General features: G+C 70.6%; 4 protein-coding genes across 4 annotated transcripts; 2 read left to right on the plus strand and 2 right to left on the minus strand.

Annotated features, from left to right (window-relative positions):
* Positions 1-144: 144 nt before the first annotated feature.
* On the minus strand, positions 145-3,998 carry EPO (erythropoietin). Its single transcript, XM_058828506.1, has 5 exons — positions 3,835-3,998; positions 3,156-3,292; positions 2,156-2,242; positions 1,400-1,564; positions 145-1,231 (listed from the first exon to the last, which is right to left on the minus strand). Exons 1-5 carry the CDS (start codon positions 3,845-3,847, stop codon positions 1,106-1,108), a joined length of 528 nt encoding a protein of 175 aa, XP_058684489.1. The 5' UTR covers positions 3,848-3,998; the 3' UTR covers positions 145-1,105.
* Positions 3,999-5,609: 1,611 nt separating this feature from the next.
* POP7 (POP7 homolog, ribonuclease P/MRP subunit) lies at positions 5,610-6,909 on the minus strand. The gene is made up of 2 exons (XM_058828505.1): positions 6,803-6,909; positions 5,610-6,583 (listed from the first exon to the last, which is right to left on the minus strand). The coding sequence occupies exons 1-2, from the start codon at positions 6,892-6,894 to the stop codon at positions 6,097-6,099; spliced, it is 579 nt and encodes a 192-aa protein (XP_058684488.1). The 5' UTR covers positions 6,895-6,909; the 3' UTR covers positions 5,610-6,096.
* Position 6,910: 1 nt separating this feature from the next.
* ACTL6B (actin like 6B) lies at positions 6,911-12,017 on the plus strand. Its single transcript, XM_058828502.1, has 14 exons — positions 6,911-7,308; positions 7,614-7,690; positions 7,869-8,034; positions 8,353-8,453; positions 8,525-8,622; positions 8,842-8,936; positions 9,163-9,269; positions 9,589-9,678; positions 9,758-9,819; positions 9,900-10,014; positions 10,238-10,318; positions 10,408-10,503; positions 10,879-10,965; positions 11,053-12,017. The coding sequence occupies exons 1-14, from the start codon at positions 7,194-7,196 to the stop codon at positions 11,131-11,133; spliced, it is 1,371 nt and encodes a 456-aa protein (XP_058684485.1). The 5' UTR covers positions 6,911-7,193; the 3' UTR covers positions 11,134-12,017.
* An 89-nt stretch (positions 12,018-12,106) lies between these two features.
* Positions 12,107-15,335, plus strand: MEPCE (methylphosphate capping enzyme). The gene is made up of 4 exons (XM_058828501.1): positions 12,107-13,367; positions 14,216-14,434; positions 14,649-14,775; positions 15,068-15,335. The coding sequence occupies exons 1-4, from the start codon at positions 12,189-12,191 to the stop codon at positions 15,118-15,120; spliced, it is 1,578 nt and encodes a 525-aa protein (XP_058684484.1). The 5' UTR covers positions 12,107-12,188; the 3' UTR covers positions 15,121-15,335.
* The last annotated feature ends 49 nt before the right edge of the window (positions 15,336-15,384 follow it).

A 15,384-nucleotide genomic window follows, 5' to 3' on the forward strand; every position in this document is an offset into this window, starting at 1 on the left:
CCGACCCGGGGGGTTCTGGGGGGCTCCGGGGGGGACCGGGGGCTCCGGGGGGGACCGGGGGGTCCTGGGGGGACCGGGGGGTCCGGGGGGGACCGGGGGGTCCTGGGGACACCCCAAGGTCTCGGGGGGACTCCGAGGTTTGGGACCCCCGGAACCTGGGGGGGTCCCAGGTGCTCTGGGGTTTGTCAGGAATGCTCGGGGGGGCGGATCAGAGACTTTTGGGGGGCACCCAAGGATTTAGGGGGTCCGCAGGTGTTGAGGAGGGGCCCCGGAGTTTGGGGGTCCTGGGGTTGGAGGTTCCCAGAGCTTGGGGGGGTCTCGGTGTTTGGGAGAGTTCAAGGTTTGGGATTGGCGGGGATTGGGGGGTCCCGGAGGATTTGAGGGGGGTCTGAGGAGCCCCAGGAGGGTCTCGGAGGGTTTGGGGGTGCCAGTTTTGGGGTCCCGGCGCTGCAGCCCTCGGGGGTCTCATAAATACTCTCGTGTTTGCATTAAGTTACATGGGAGGGGTGGGGCGCTGTCTCCCCTGAGTGACAGCTGTCAATCAATCACCCGCGGGGCCTGGGCAGCCCGGGGCGCTCAGGCGGGAGGGGGATGATTGACAGCTGTCAATCACCTGCCGGCACGTCCAACGTGCCGGGGGGAGGGGAGGGGGTGCTGTTGAGCGACGGCTCCTGATGCTGATGATTGACAGCTGTCTGTGCTGTTGATTGACATCTGTCGGTGCTTGCTATGATTGACGGCTGTCAGTCCTGATGTTGTCCGTGATGATTGGCAGCTGTTGCTGATGACCGGCGGGGCTTTGTGTTGATTGACAGCTCTCGGTGCTGATTGACAGTTACCGATAGTGATTGGCAGCTGCCGGTGATGACTGACAGCTGCCGGTGATGGCCGGCCGCGCTGTGCGATGATTGACAGCTGCCGACTGTGCGTGGTGCCTTTGGGCGCGGCATGACAGCTGTCGGCGGTGATTGACAGCTGTCCCCCGCGGTGATTGACAGCTGTCTCCGGCGGTGATTGACAGCTGTCCCCGGCGGTGATTGACAGCTGTCAGCGGTGATTGACAGCTGTTCCCGGCGGTGATTGACAGCTGTCGGCGCTGACGGGCTCACCGCGGGCAGGTGTCGGCCAGGAAGAGCCGGACCTTCCCCCGCAGGAAGCGGCTCAGGACCCCCAGGAGCCGGGGGAGGGTCCGGACCCGCAGCGGGGCGGGGGGCGAGGGCAGGGGCGGATCCTGTGGGGGGGCGAGGGGTCAGCACCCGCCATCGACCCCCCCTAAACCCCCCAAAATCAAACCCGAGCGGGGCAGGGACCACCGGGACCCCCCCAAACCGCCCCGAGGAGCCGCCCAGACCCTCCCGCGGTGTTCCCGGAGCCCCCCGGCGCCCCCGGCCCCCCGTACCGGCGCGGGCAGCCCCCGCAGCAGCCGCGCCAGGCTCCGCGCGGCGCCGTAGGCGCGGTCCAGGCTGGGGCGCACTCGGGGGTCCCGGAGCAGCTCCCGCGCCCGCAGCACCGCGGCCGCCAGCGCCGCCTGTCCCGCCGCCACCTCCTGCGCCCGGGACCCCGCCTGCGGACAGCGGGCAGCGCTCAGCGGGGCACCCCCGGCACCGCCACCCCCGGCACCGCCACCCCCGGCACCGCCACCCCCGGCACCGCCACCCCCGCGATCTTCACAACTTCTCTCCATTTCCCCCCTTCCCGTCCCGTTCCTCTCCGTCCCCCCGCCTTTCTCCCCGCCTTTCTCCCCGGTTTGTCCCGATTCTCCCGGTTCCTCCCCGCTCTGCTCCATTCCTCTTCATTTCTCCCCGCGTTTTTCCGACTTCTCCCTGGTTTTCCCCCGTTCTCCATCTGGCCTCATTTCTCCCCCGTTTCCTCCCGTTTCTCCCAGTTTCTCCCATAAATTTCCCCCCTCTTTGCCCCATTCCCCCACATCTCACCCCAAAATTCCCGATTTCTCCCCACTTCACTTCCTTCTTCCCCCGCTAATCCCCATTCCCCCACATTTCCCCCCATTTCTCCCCGATTTCACCCAACTCTGCCCCGTCTCCCCCGCCCCGTTTTTCCCGATTTCCCGGGATTTCCCCCGGTTTTCCCCATTTCCCTGCGTCTTCTCTCCATTTTTCCCGATTTCCCGGGATTTCCCCCCGTTCCCACTCACGTCCAGGCTCTGCCAGAGGTTGAAGTTGACGCCGGGGTCGGGGACAGCGACGGGCTCGGGGAGGTCACAGTGGGGGCCGCACCCGGCCTGGGGAGGGGGTGGCAGCAGTGACACCCCCGCCACGACCCCCGGGAGTCCCCGAGACCTCCCCGTGTCCCCACCCGTGTCCCCAACCCCCTCAGGGACCCCACCAGGGGGTCCCCGTGTCCCCACCCGTGTCCCCAACCCCTCTAAGGTGCCCAACATCCCCAGGATGTCCCCCCCGTGATGTCCCCGTGTCCCCCCGTGATGTCCCCGTATCCCCCCGTGATGTCCCCGTATCCCCCCCGTGATGTCCCCGTATCCCCCCGTGATGTCCCCGTGTCCCCCCGTGATGTCCCCGTATCCCCCCGTGATGTCCCCCTGTCCCCCCCGTGATGTCCCCGTGTCCCCCCCATGATGTCCCCGTGTCCCCCCGTGATGTCCCCGTGTCCCCCCGTGATGTCCCCGTGATGTCCCCCCGTGATGTCCCCGTATCCCCCCGTGATGTCCCCGTGTCCCCCCGTGATGTCCCCGTATCCCCCCGTGATGTCCCCGTGTCCCCCCCGTGATGTCCCCGTATCCCCCCCGTGATGTCCCCGTGTCCCCCCGTGATGTCCCCGTGTCCCCCCCGTGATGTCCCCGTGTCCCCCCGTGATGTCCCCGTGTCCCCCCCGTGATGTCCCCGTGTCCCCCCCGTGATGTCCCCGTGTCCCCCCCGTGATGTCCCCGTGTCCCCCGTGATGTCCCCGTATCCCCCCGTGATGTCCCCGTGTCCCCCCCGTGATGTCCCCGTGTCCCCCCGTGATGTCCCCGTCTGCCCAAGCCCCCGCGGGGGTCCCGATCCCCCCCCTCCCGCCCCAGCTCGGTGTCACGCCCCCCCAGCTGTCCCCGCGATGTCCCCGCGGTGTCCCCGCCGTGTCCCCGCGGTGTCCCCGCGGTGTCCCCGCGATGTCCCCGCGGTGTCCCCGCGCCCCCTCACCGCCCCCCGCTCGGCGTCGCGGGCCTCCAGGATGAAGCGTTCGATCACTCGGGGGTCGCAGAGCGAGGGGGGGCCCTCGGGGGGGGGCTGGGGGCGCCCCGGGACCCCCAACAGCAGCAGCAGCAGCGCGCACAGCCCTGGGGGGCCCGGGGGGGTCAGCGAGCGCCGTGTCCCGCTCCCCGCGGGGATGTGGGCTCCGGTACCGGGGGGACCCCCCGAACCACCGGGACCCCCGGGATACCTGCCCCGCTCACCTGAGCGCCCCCGCCCCCGAGAATGTCCCGGGGTCTCGGCGTCCCTAAATGTCGGGGACCCCCCGCGCCCCTGGGGACCCCCGGGACCCCCGAGAGGCCGCGACCCTTTAGGACACCCGGGACCCCCCCCCCCCCCACCTGCCGGACACCTGAGCGCGCCGGACACGCGCGGGGACCCCCCGACTGCCGACCCCCCCCAGCCACGCGGGTCCCCCACCCCTCCCCGAGACCCCCCGACCCCCGGCGGGTCCCCCCCGGTTACCTGCGCCCCTCCCGCGCCCGGTCCCGCGGCGCACGTGGGTGTCCCCCCCTCCCCCGCACACCTGGATCCCTCCCGCACACCTGGGTCACTCCCACCCCCCCTCCCCGCCATGTCCCAGCCCCCTCCCCAAGCCCCGCGCCCCCCCCGCGCCCCCCGCACTCACCCGCCGCCCCCATCGCCGGCTGCTCATGGCACGGGGGTCCCTGGTGGCCCCGGGGCTGTGGCCGTCCCCGTCCCGCGTCCCCCGGCCCCGGCCCCGGTTAATGTTTGATCCGAGGGGCCGCGGGGCCGGAAGGGCCCTTGGGGGGGGGTTTTCCATCCGCTCCCCCCTCGCCCCCCCCAGACCGTCGAGGAAAAGGCCGCGCCGGCCGCCGCACGTCGGCCCCTGGCCACGGGCCACCCCCGGCCCCGGCCACGGCGCCGGCGAGGCGGGGGGGACACGGGGGGGACACGGCGGCGACACGGGGGGGGGACACGGGGGGGACACGGAGGGGACACAGGGATGGGACCTGGGCGCCGAGAGCTGCGGATGGGGGACACGGAGGGGGACACGGGGGGGGGGACAAGGGGGGGACACAGGGACAGGAGCTGCACGTGCAGAGGGGGGACCGGGGACGAGGGGACAGAAGTGGGGACCGGGGGACGGGGAGATCCGGGGACAGGGATGGGGGACAGAGCTGGGGACATCAGGATGGGGGGACACGGGGACATCGTCCCGGGCACGGAGGTGCGGGACGGGGGGACACAGGGACGCCGGGACGGGGACAGAGGAGGGGACACGGGGATGAGAGGGGGCGTGGAGACGAGGACGGGGATGGTGACATCGGGATGGGGGGACAGGGATGGGGACGTGGGGACAGGGATGGAGAGGGACGCGGGGACACGTGGCTGCGGGCGAGGGGACACGGCCACTGGGATGGCACGGGGACACCCCCGCGGGGCCGTGGGACCGCGGTGACACGCGCGCGGTGACACACGCGCGGTGACAAGGGGACGCGCCAGGCCGGGGGATCCCGGGATCCCTCGGGCCGGCGGAAGCGGCCGAACAATGGGGCAGCGTCACTGTCGCCGTCACTGTCCCCGTCCCCAGCGCCACCGCGGCCCCGGGGGCGGCCCCGGGGACCCCCGCGGCAGGGAGGGAGGGGGGACACGCCGGGCGGAGGGGACACGGGGGACACGGGCGGACGGGAGGGGAGCGGGGTGACGGGGGAGGCGACGCGGGGACACGAGGGACACGGAACGGGATGGAGGCGACACGGCGGACACGGGGGAGTCGGGAGGGGAGCCGGGGAACCCAGGTGACACGGGAGGTGACACGGGGGACCCGGGAGGTGACACGGGCCCCCTGCCAGGCCGTACGTGCGGCTCCGCACAGCCCGGCCGCGGGTCCGGCGCCAGCGGGGCCAAAGGGCACCCCGGGGGCGGGGGGACGGCGACAGCGACGTCACCGACACCGCCGGGTCCCCCCCCGTGTCACCTGGAAGCCCCCCCGGCAGGGACTCCCCCACGCAGCCGGGACTCCCCGGGATCGGGGGCTGCGCACCTGGGGGTCACCTGGAGTCCCCTCTGCTCACCTGCCAGCCCCGCGCTGCCCCTCGGGCCCTTTTGTCACCTGGCTGTCCCTTTGTCACCGGGGTCCCGCTCATTTTCCCACCCTCCCCCCCCCCCCCCCGCGGACGTCGCACGTCCCCGGTGTCACCTGCGCCCCTGTCACGTCACCCACGTCCCCACGTATCCCCCCTGGGGTCCCTCCGTGTCACCTGGGTCCCCCCCGTTGTCACCCGGACCCTCTCCCTGTGCCCCCCCCCCCCGTCCTCTGGGTCCCCCGTTGTCACCTGGGGGTTTCCTGCCCCAAATGTCACCGATGACGCAGAGGAAGCCCCAGCCCCGCCCCCCCGAACCTCCCCCGAATCCCCCCGGAGACCCCCGAGGCGTCACTGCTGCCACCGGCTTTATTCGGGTGTCACATCCCCGTGTCCCCCCCGGAGTCCCCGAGGCTGCTGCGGGGAGGGGCTCAGGGTGACATCGAGGGGCTCGGGGGGAACGCGGTGGTGGCCCCGTGCTCTCGACCTCGGTGGCAGCGCGGTGGCCTCGAGCCACCGGTGGCATCGCGCGTGTCCCCAGAGCATCAGTCAGGTCACAGTGTCCCCAAGGCCACCGGTGCCTCGCGGTGGCCTCAGACTCTCGGTGGCCTCTCGGTTGTCCCCAAGTCCTTTCCGGCTCCCGGTGGCCCCGGTTCGAGCTGCTCTCGCCCAGGGGTGGCCCCGGGGGGCGTCGGTGCCCTCGGGGCGTCCCCGCGGCCGCGACAGAGCTGGGGACCGGGGTGGCGGCGGGGTTCGGGTGTCCCCACGCAGGTGACAGAGCCCAGGACACCGGGGGAGCCCCCGGGACCCCCCGGGAGCCCCCGGGACCCCCCCGGCCCCCCTCAGGCACAGGGCGCTTCCCTGCAGAGGCGGATGTGAATGGCCGAGTTGTGGCGGGGGGGATCCCCGTCCTCGCCGTCGCCGTCCCCGGACTCGTGTCCGTCGGGGGCCGCGGGGCGGCGGTGGCGGGGGGCGCGGAGCGGCACGGAGGAGGTGCTGGCGTGGAGCCGCAGGGCCCCCCCCGCGCCCGCCTGCAGCTGCAGCGCCAGGTTGATGGTGCGGGGCACGGCCAGGCCCAGCCCGTGCAGCCGCAGCTCCCCGGGCGGAGCGGGAGCGGGAGCGGCCCCGGGAGCCCCGCCCGGCGCCAGCAGCCGCTGGCAGCGCCGCAGCTGCGCCCGGAAATCCGAGCGTGACGTCACGAACACGTCATTGCCGCCGGCGGGGAGGGGCGGGCCCGGGGCCGGGCCCCGGCGGCGGCGGCGGGGGGGGGGCGGCCCGGGGAGCCCCCCCGGCGGCGGGGACGGAGCTGCGGGGCGGCCCGAGGACATTCTGGGGGGAGAAAACGGGGAGGGGGCGTCAGGAACGGACCCCAGAGACCCCCCCGGGACCCCCCCCCACCTCCCTCACGCCGGAATTCCCCACAGGGACCCCCCTCGGCCCCGTAACCCCCCGCAAACCGACCGTGAGAGCCCCGGTGGGACCCCCGGGAGCCCCTGGGGACCCCCGAGCGCCCCCCGCCCCCCGATTCCCCCCGGGCCCCCCCCGCACCTCGCGCGTCCCGCGCCGCCGCCGCTTCCAGGCCACGCCCCCTCAGTGGCCCCGCCCCTCACGGAGACACGCCCACCGGGCACCGCCCACATCAGACCACGCCCCCCCGCTACATTTTTTGTGGTTTTGGGGTTTTCTTTTTTACGGTTTTTCCCCCCGCCCCCGAAGCCGCCGTTCCGGGGTTTTTATCCGACAAAACCGTTCATTCCCGCCCCGCGGTGGGGACTGCGGGGACCGGGACGGTGCTGCGGGAGGGGCTGAAGCGAAGCCACGCCCCCTCCTCTGCAGACCCCGCCCACAAAGGGGCGGAGCCTCGCCCCGCGGATCGCGCCCCCTCCTCTTTAACAAAGGGCCGCGGCCCCTTTAAGCGGCGCCATGGCGGCCGCAGCCAATGGGCGCGCGCGCCGCACGGCGGGCCCTGATTGGCCGCGGGCGAGGCCCCGCCCCCCCGGCCGGCGCTGTCCCGGTGCTGAACGCGGCCATGAGCGGCGGCGTCTACGGCGGCGGTGCGGGGGCGGGGCCTGGGGGCGGAGCCTCGGTGGGGCGGGGCCATGGCGGGGGGCGGGGCCACCGCGGGAGGGGCGGGGCCACCGCGGGGGTGGGGGGGGCACGGGCGGGGGGCAACGGGGAATTGGAGGGGTGGGGGATGGGGGGGTCCCCGGGGGGGACCGGGGGGGTCCCGGTGTCCCCGTCCTGTCCCCCCCAACACGAGGCGGGGGTTTTGTGGGACGCGGGGGGGGATCCGTGGGTGTTTCGGGGGGGGTCTCATTGTCCTGGGCGGTTCCGGTGTCACCGTGTCCCCCTCCCCCAGATGAGGTCGGGGCCCTGGTGTTCGACATCGGCTCCTTCTCGGTGCGGGCCGGCTATGCCGGCGAGGATTGTCCCAAGGTCGGTGTCACCGCGGCCCCTCCGTGTCCCCCCACCCGCACGGACAAGGCCGCCGTGTCCCCTGAGTGCCGTCCCCACGGCCGAGGTGTCCCCATGGCCGCCCCCGGGGTGGTGACAATGCCACCACCATCCCCGGGGCGCACCACGGGGACCTCACCGGGGCCGTGGTGTCCCCAAGGCGGATTTCCCCACCACGGTGGGGCTGCTGTCCCCGGACGAGGTGTCCCTGGAGCTGGACGGGGACAAGGACAAGAAGGGGGGCAAGGTTTATTACATCGACACCAACGCCCTGCACGTGGCCCGCGAGGGCGTGGAGGTCCTGTCACCGCTCAAGAACGGCATGAGTGAGAGGGGGACACGGGGGAACACGGGGGGACACGGGGGGGACACGGGGGGACACGGGGGGACACGGGGGGACACGGATGTGGGGAGAGCATGGGGACATTTGGGGACAAGGAGGAGGAGTTGGGGGACACAGGGAGACACAGAAGGACGTTGGGGATGTGGTGGGACAGCAGAGACAGTGTGGGATCACCCCAGGGACATCCCTGGGACACCTCTGGGGAAAGGGGACACGGGGTGGGGACACCCCCAGGGCCACAGGGGCACCAGAAGGGCCATCTCAGGGGCCACGGGATGTCACCCGGGCCCGTTTGTCCCAGTCGAGGACTGGGAGTGTTTTCAGGCCATCCTGGACCACACCTACGGCAAGCACGTCAAGTCGGAGCCGGGGCTGCACCCGGTGCTCATGTCCGAGGCGCCGGTAGGTGCCAGCCCTGGGGCGGGCGGGGGCTGGCTGTCCCCACGGTGTCCCCAACGTGTCCTGTGCCGCAGTGGAACACCAGGGCCAAGCGGGAGAAGCTGACGGAGCTGATGTTCGAGCACTACAACATCCCGGCCTTCTTCCTCTGCAAGACGGCCGTGCTCACCGCGTATCCCCGGCGTCACCCCCGCGGTCCCCTCCCCGTGCCGCTCCCTGGGACCCCCCCGGGCTGTCCCTGCGGTCATTGTCCCCCGTGCCACCCCCAGTGTCACCGGAGTGCCCCCAGCCCCTCCCTGCGGCGTGTCCAGCGGCTGTTGGGTGTGGCCGGGGGGGTTTGGGTGGGTGGTCAGCGGCGTCCCCTCCCCGTTGTGACCCTTGACCGGCGCAGCTTCGCCAACGGCCGCAGCACGGGGCTGGTGCTGGACTCGGGGGCCACCCACACCACGGCCATCCCCGTGCACGACGGGTACATCCTGCAGCAAGGTGAGAACACACCTGGGACAGGTGAGAACACACCTGGGACACACCTGGGGTGGGGGACAGTCACCTGGGACACACCCGGGACACACCCGGGACACACCCGGGACACACCCAGGACAGGTGAGGGCTCACCTGGAAGAAGCGCAAGGGCCACCCTCCAGAGCCAGGTGAGCGCACACCTGTCCCAGGTGAGGGGTGGGCGGAGCCTCACCTGGGCCCCGCCCCACAGGCATCGTGAAGTCGCCCCTGGCCGGGGATTTCATCTCCATGCAGTGCCGGGAGCTGTTCCAGGAGCTCAACATCGACATCGTGCCCCCCTACATGATCGCTGCCAAGGTGGGTGTGGCCAGGGGTGGGATTTATCCCTTAACCCCACCCATTTGGGGGTGGGCTCATTCTTTAGCTCCACCCCCTTTTGCACAGCCAAATCTTATTCACCCTGTACATTAGCTCCGCCCATTTCAGACCACGCCCATTTTGTGCAGTGCTATTATTCGGCTCCACCCTTTCATTAACGTCACCCTTGGATCCCTCCCGCTCCCCCAGCCCGGGGAATGCTCCAGCACTTTCCTTTAACCACGCCTCTTTAGCATCATTAATCACAAGCCACGCCCCTTTGGGGCTGACCACGCCCCCGGGACCCCCCCTTTCCCAGGAGCCGGTGAGGGAAGGGGCCCCCCCGAGCTGGAAGAAGAAGGAGAAGCTGCCCCAGGTGTCCAAGTCCTGGCACAACTTCACCTGCAATGTGAGTAGGGGGGGTTTGGGGAGCCCCTGAGGGGGGATTCGGGGTCCTGACCCCCTTTTTTGGGGTCCTTTTCCCCCAGGAGGTGATCCAGGACTTCCAGGCCTCAGTGCTGCAGGTCTCGGACTCTCCCTATGACGAGCAGTGAGTGCTGGGACTCTGTGGTGGTTTGGGGAGGAATTTTGGGGTGGGGAAGACCCCAAAATCCACTGTTTTCCCCCCAGGGTGGCAGCGCAGATGCCGACGGTTCACTACGAGATGCCCAACGGGTACAACACTGACTACGGGGCCGAGCGGCTCCGCATCCCTGAGGGGCTCTTTGACCCCTCCAACGTCAAGGTTTGAGGGTCTCAGGGGGATCTCTGAGTGGGATCGGGGGTTTTGGGGTCCTGGGGGCTTTAGGGGACCCCCATCCCCCGGGTTCTGCTCTTTTACTCTTCCAAACTCAAGTCTTAAGCGTCCCCAGCAGGCTTTTCGGGGTCTCAGGCGGGGTCTGGGGATTCCCAGGGGGCACAGGGTTCAGGGGGTGTTTTTGGGACCCCCTGATGCCCCCTTTCCTCAGGGTCTCTCGGGGAACACCATGCTGGGCGTGGGACACGTGGTCACCACCAGCATCGGGATGTGTGACATCGACATCCGGCCGGTGCGTCCCGGGGCTGTGGGCTCCAGGGGGTGTGGGGAGCGGCAGGGATATCCCAAATCCTGCCGCTCCCCTCCCCGTGTGCCCCCCAGGGTCTCTACGGCAGCGTCATTGTCACCGGGGGGAACACGCTGCTGCAGGGCTTCACCGACCGCCTGAACCGGGAGCTGGCCCAGAAAACTCCCCCTGTGAGGGACCCCCGAGATCGGGACGGGGGTTTGGGAGGGGCTGGAGGAGACCCCAGATTTACCCCCTGAGGGACCCTCACAATTTGGGAGGGGGAACTGGATGGGAACCCCAAACTGTCCCCGGGAGAGACCCCCTGATCTGGGGATTTGGGGAGCTGGGGTAAAACCCAGAGCCTAAAAGCTCTGAGGGCTAAACCCCTCTGAGGGACATTTGGGGGTGGTGGGGGTACCCAGACTGGATCTCTGGGGTTTTGGTTATTGCCAGTCACTCCCAGTTGCCTGTGGTGGATTCCCAGTCACCCTCAGTGGCTCCCAGTTGCCACCAGTGGTTCATAGTTGTTCCCCCAGTGACTCCCAGTGACCCCCCCCCCTCAGAGCATGCGGCTGAAGCTCATCGCCAGCAACAGCACCATGGAGCGGCGCTTCAGCCCCTGGATCGGGGGCTCCATCCTGGCCTCGCTCGTGAGTCTGGGGCTCCAGGGAGAGCCGGGGGCACCTCCCCTCCTGGGACTCCCCAACAACCCTCAAAACGCCCCAAATTCCCCGCAGGGCACCTTCCAGCAGATGTGGATCTCCAAGCAGGAGTACGAGGAGGGCGGGAAGCAGTGCGTGGAGCGCAAGTGCCCCTGAGGGGGCTGCCAGCCCCTGAGGGGAAAAATGTGGAAAAAAACCATTAAAGCTCGCAAAACCTACCAGAAACGAGCTGTGAGACACCTGTGGGGCTTGGTGGCGGTGGGGGTTAAAGGCGGCTGTTCGTGTGTGGGGCTCCGGGACTTTTCCGCCGATTTTGGCGGTTTTCGCCTCAAAACGAAGCGCGGGCAGCGATTCCCGCGTGCCGGGTCACGTGACCAAGGGTGGTTGTGTCACGAGGGGCGCGGGAGGCGCGTGCCGGGACACTGCGCCGGCGCGAGAGCGCGTGACAGCGAGGGGCGGGAAAGAGGGGCGCGCGCCAGACACCGCGCTGCTCTCGCGAGACGCGGCGGCGCCGCCGCGCGGCCGCAGCGAGAACTGCGCGCTGTTTCTCGCGAGACCCGCGCGCGCGCGCCGTGCGTTCCGTTACCGGGCGCGTTGGGCGGGGGCGGGGGGGAGAACCGGTTCGGTGACATCACGAACGGAACGGTAACGTGAGTACGCGGCCCAGGGACGGAGGAGACACCGGCGCTGGAACGGGAGGGGGTGTGTGGGCAGAAGGCGCTCGCACTGCGCACGCGCAGCCCCCGCACGGACTCCATCTACCGGCAGCCTCTGCGCGCGCGGCGAGGCCCTCGCGCAGAGCGGCCTCTTCCCGCCTGCTCCGCCTTCCAGCCGCCGACCCTCCCCGTCCCCGCTCCTCGCCCTTCCCTCGGACCTTCAGCAGGGTCCCCCCCACTCCCTCCCCTCCTGCTCCGCCCGCCGTTCTCCCCCGGTCTCGGGGCAGGCGCTCGCCGCGGTCACCCCGAGCTCTTCAGGCCCCCTTTGTCTCCCCGCGCGCCGACTCCCGTTATTGGCCGCCGCGCGCTCCGCGGCCGCTCCTATTGGCGGCTCGGTTCCTCCCCGCCCCGTTCTGTGGGCGTTCCCGTGCTTAGCCCCGCCCCTCGCCTATATAAGCCCCGCCGGGCCGGCGCGGCGCTGCCATCGCGGGCGGGAGGCGGCGGGCGCGGAGGCCCCGTGCGCGCGGCTTCCCCCGCTCCCCCCTCCGGCGGCGCATGCGCGGGGGCGGCGCGGCGCAGCGCGCAGGCGCGGGCCGGGCCGCCATGGCGGCGGCGCCTGAGGCCTTCCTGGTGCCGCCGCCGCCGCCGCCTCCTCCCGCCGCCGCCGCGCCACCCCCGGGACCCCCTGACCCGCCCGAGCCGCCGCGTCCCCGCAATGGCCTCCGCGCCGCGGGCGGCGGCGGCGGGAAGCGGCGCAGCAGCTGCGGAACGAAGCAGCCGCCGTGGAAACGGCGGCGCCGCGCGGCCTCGGAGTGCGGCCCGGTGCTGCCGTCCGAGTTCCTGCTCGGCGGGAACATCTTCGACCCGCTCAACCTCAACAGCCTCCTGGACGAGGAGGTGAGCCGGGCGCTGAACGCGCGCACCCCGCAGTCCTCGCCGCTCCCGCAGCGCGGCCGCGACCCCGTGGAGATCCTGGTGCCGCGGGACATCACGGACCCGCTGAGCCTGAACGCGCCGGGCGAGGGGCTGCGCCTGGCGTCCCCGGCCAAGAGCGCCCGCCGCCGGCACCGCCACCGCGGCCAGCAGCGGGGCAGCGCCGCCAACGCCGCCAACGCCACCGGCGGCAGCGGGCCCGGTGAGGAGCCCGCCCGCCCCGCCGAACCCTCCGCCGCCTCCACCGCCCCGCCGTGCCCCGCCGCCCTCCCCGCCCCCGGCCGCCACCGCAAGCGCCGACGGACTTGCAGCAAATCCGAGGGGCCTCGCCCGCCGCCCCCTCCCGCTGCCGAGAAGCCGAAGCCCCCCGGGAAAGCGGCGCAGCGGCCGCGGCACCAGGTGCGCAAGTTCCAGTACGGGAATTACTGCAAATACTACGGGTACCGCAACCCGGACGTGGAGGACGCGCGGCTGCGGGTGCTGCGGCCCGAGTGGTTCGCGGGGAAGGAGGTGCTGGACGTGGGGTGCAACGTGGGGCACCTCACGCTGAGCATCGCCAAGCGCTGGGCGCCCGCCAGGGTCGTGGGGCTGGACATTGACGGGCGGCTGATCCGCTCGGCCCGGCAGAACATCCGCCACTACCTGTCCGAGGGGCTGGGGGCGGACGGCGACGCCGCGGGGGGGGCCAGGAAGGGCTTCCCCGCCGCGCTCTTGGCCAGCCGGGGCCCCATCGCTGCCCCGCAGCTCCCGCCCGACGGGCCCGGGGCCGCCGATTTCCCGCACAACGTCGTGTTCGTCACGGTGAGTGCACAGGAGGGGTTTGGGGGGATTTGGGGGAGGGACAGGCGGGAACGGGGGCTTGGGATGGGTTCTGGAAGGTCTTGGTGGGTCTGAAAGGGGCGTGAGGAACGTTTCAGGAGTCTCTGTGGCTCTCAGGGGGTGACAGGTAGGTGTGGGGGGTCGGTAAAGGTTTTAGGGGGTCTTGGTGGGTTTGAGGGGGCTGGAGGGATCAAGAAGAGTTTTAACTGGGTCTTAGATGGGTTTTGGGGGGGTCTTGGTACATCTAGAGAGGTAACGGGGGGTTTGGGGGTCTCCAGTGAGTCTGGGGGGGATCTTAGATGGGTTGGCGTGGTGGCAGGTGGTGCAGGGGGATTTTGGGGGGGATCTTAGATGGGTTGGCGTGGCGGCAGGTGGTGCAGGGGGATTTTGGGTGGTCTCGGGTGGGTTCCAGGGCGTTGTCAGTGGGTCTGAAGGGGTCACCAGGAGGTTGGAGTGATGTGGAACCCCCCATTCCATCCTTGGGGTCTGTGTGGGGCACTCAGGGCCTCAGTCTGGGGCCTCCAAAACCCCTGAGCGGGGTTCAGTGTGTGCCCCCCACCCCCCCAAATCCCCGTGTGTGACTCAGAACGCTCCCCTCACCCACCAAAACCCTTCGGTGGAGCTCAGCAAGTTCCCCTCACCCCCTGAAACTCCCCCATGGGTACCCCAGAACCCGTTTGTGGGGGTCAGCGTGTGCCTCTCACCCTCACAAACCTCTCAGGGGGTGCCCCACGTCCCTCATTCCCCCCCAAGCCCCCTCTGTGGGGCTCAGCCTTCGTCCCCAAGCCCCTTCCCCGTGCCCCCCGCTCGCTGACCGTGCCCCCCGACAGGGGAACTACGTCCCGGAGCGCGAGGAGGCCGTGGGGGCCCAGCGCCCCGAGTTCGACGTGCTGCTGCTGCTGTCCCTCACCAAGTGGGTGCAGCTCAACTGGGGCGATGAGGGGCTCAAGCGGCTCTTCCGGAGGGCGTTCCGGCACCTGCGGCCCGGCGGGATCCTGCTGCTGGAGCCGCAGCCCTGGGAGTCCTACCGCAAACGCAAGGGGCTCACGGTGAGTCTGGGGGGGCGTTGGGGGGGTAGAGATGTGTTTGGGGGGTCACGGGGGTTCCAGACAGGGTTGGGGTAGTCCCAGAGATTGTCAAGGGGTCGGGGGGATGTTTGAGGGGAGGGGGTTTGGGGGATTGGTGCGTTTGAAGGGGATGGAGTGGGGGGCAGGGTCTCCAGGGGGTGTTTGGTGTTCTTGGGGGCTGATCCCGTGTTCCCAGGAGACGACGTACCGGAACTACCAGCGGATCCGGCTGCGGCCGGAGCAGTTCCCGGCATACCTGACGTCCCCCGAGGTGGGGTTCGAGCGCTGCGAGCTCCTGGGGACCCCCCAGCACAGCTCCAAAGGTGGGGGGACCCCAAATCCCAGGAGTGGGACCCCAAATCCCAGGGGTGGGACTGCAATCCAACGGGGGTTTTAGGGCTCAGGGGGTTGGGGGTGGGGGGCACCAGGTGTGATAGAAAATGAGGTTCTGGTGGGGTGGGGGCACCCAGACATTAGGAGGGGTTGGGAGCGGGGGGAATCACCTCAGATCCAGGGGGACTTTGGGGCTGGGGGGTACCTGGGGTGTTTTGGGGAGAAGTGGAAGGGTTGTAAATCTGGGGCCCCCTTCACCCCATCCTCCTTTTTCCCCCCCAGGCTTCCAGCGGCCAATTTATCTCTTCCACAAGGGACGAGGTGACGCCCCCTGAGCCCCCCAGAACTGCCCCCGGTCTGGGGGGGCCCTGACGCTCCTGGGGTGGGGAAGGGGGGGTTGCTCCCCACCCCACCAGATGCCAAACGGGGGGAGGGGCTCTGTTTTCCCCCCTCCCCCCAATTTTTGGGGTGTTCCCTCCCCCCCCCCGGGCGTTTGCCGTGGTTTGCTCTGTGCGAGGGGGGGCCCCGGAATAAAGGAGGTGATTGATCAGCGGGGAATTGCTTTTTGGGGGGGCGGGAGGTTTGGAAAGGCAGGGCGA

The sequence above is a fragment of the Poecile atricapillus genome (assembly GCF_030490865.1).
Source record: "Poecile atricapillus isolate bPoeAtr1 chromosome 36 unlocalized genomic scaffold, bPoeAtr1.hap1 SUPER_36_unloc_4, whole genome shotgun sequence".
Lineage (NCBI taxonomy): Eukaryota > Metazoa > Chordata > Aves > Passeriformes > Paridae > Poecile > Poecile atricapillus.

Excerpts from the sequence above, each read along its gene's own strand:
- ACTL6B (XM_058828502.1), top strand. The coding sequence starts at position 7,194 with ATGGGCGCGCGCGCCGCACGGCGGGCCCTGATTGGCCGCGGGCGAGGC. Across the intron at positions 8,623-8,841 it reads AAGACGGCCGTGCTCACCGC|CTTCGCCAACGGCCGCAGCA; the intron begins GTATCCCCGGCG and ends TGACCGGCGCAG. Across the intron at positions 9,270-9,588 it reads CCTACATGATCGCTGCCAAG|GAGCCGGTGAGGGAAGGGGC; the intron begins GTGGGTGTGGCC and ends CCCCTTTCCCAG.
- POP7 (XM_058828505.1), bottom strand. The coding sequence starts at position 6,894 with ATGTGGGCGGTGCCCGGTGGGCGTGTCTCCGTGAGGGGCGGGGCCACT. Across the intron at positions 6,584-6,802 it reads GGCGGCGCGGGACGCGCGAG|AATGTCCTCGGGCCGCCCCG; the intron begins GTGCGGGGGGGG and ends TTCTCCCCCCAG.
- EPO (XM_058828506.1), bottom strand. Across the intron at positions 2,243-3,155 it reads GCGACGCCGAGCGGGGGGCG|GCCGGGTGCGGCCCCCACTG; the intron begins GTGAGGGGGCGC and ends CCCCCTCCCCAG. Across the intron at positions 1,232-1,399 it reads TGCGGGGGCTGCCCGCGCCG|GATCCGCCCCTGCCCTCGCC; the intron begins GTACGGGGGGCC and ends GCCCCCCCACAG.
- MEPCE (XM_058828501.1), top strand. The coding sequence starts at position 12,189 with ATGCGCGGGGGCGGCGCGGCGCAGCGCGCAGGCGCGGGCCGGGCCGCC. Across the intron at positions 13,368-14,215 it reads ACAACGTCGTGTTCGTCACG|GGGAACTACGTCCCGGAGCG; the intron begins GTGAGTGCACAG and ends GCCCCCCGACAG. Across the intron at positions 14,776-15,067 it reads CCCCCAGCACAGCTCCAAAG|GCTTCCAGCGGCCAATTTAT; the intron begins GTGGGGGGACCC and ends TTTCCCCCCCAG.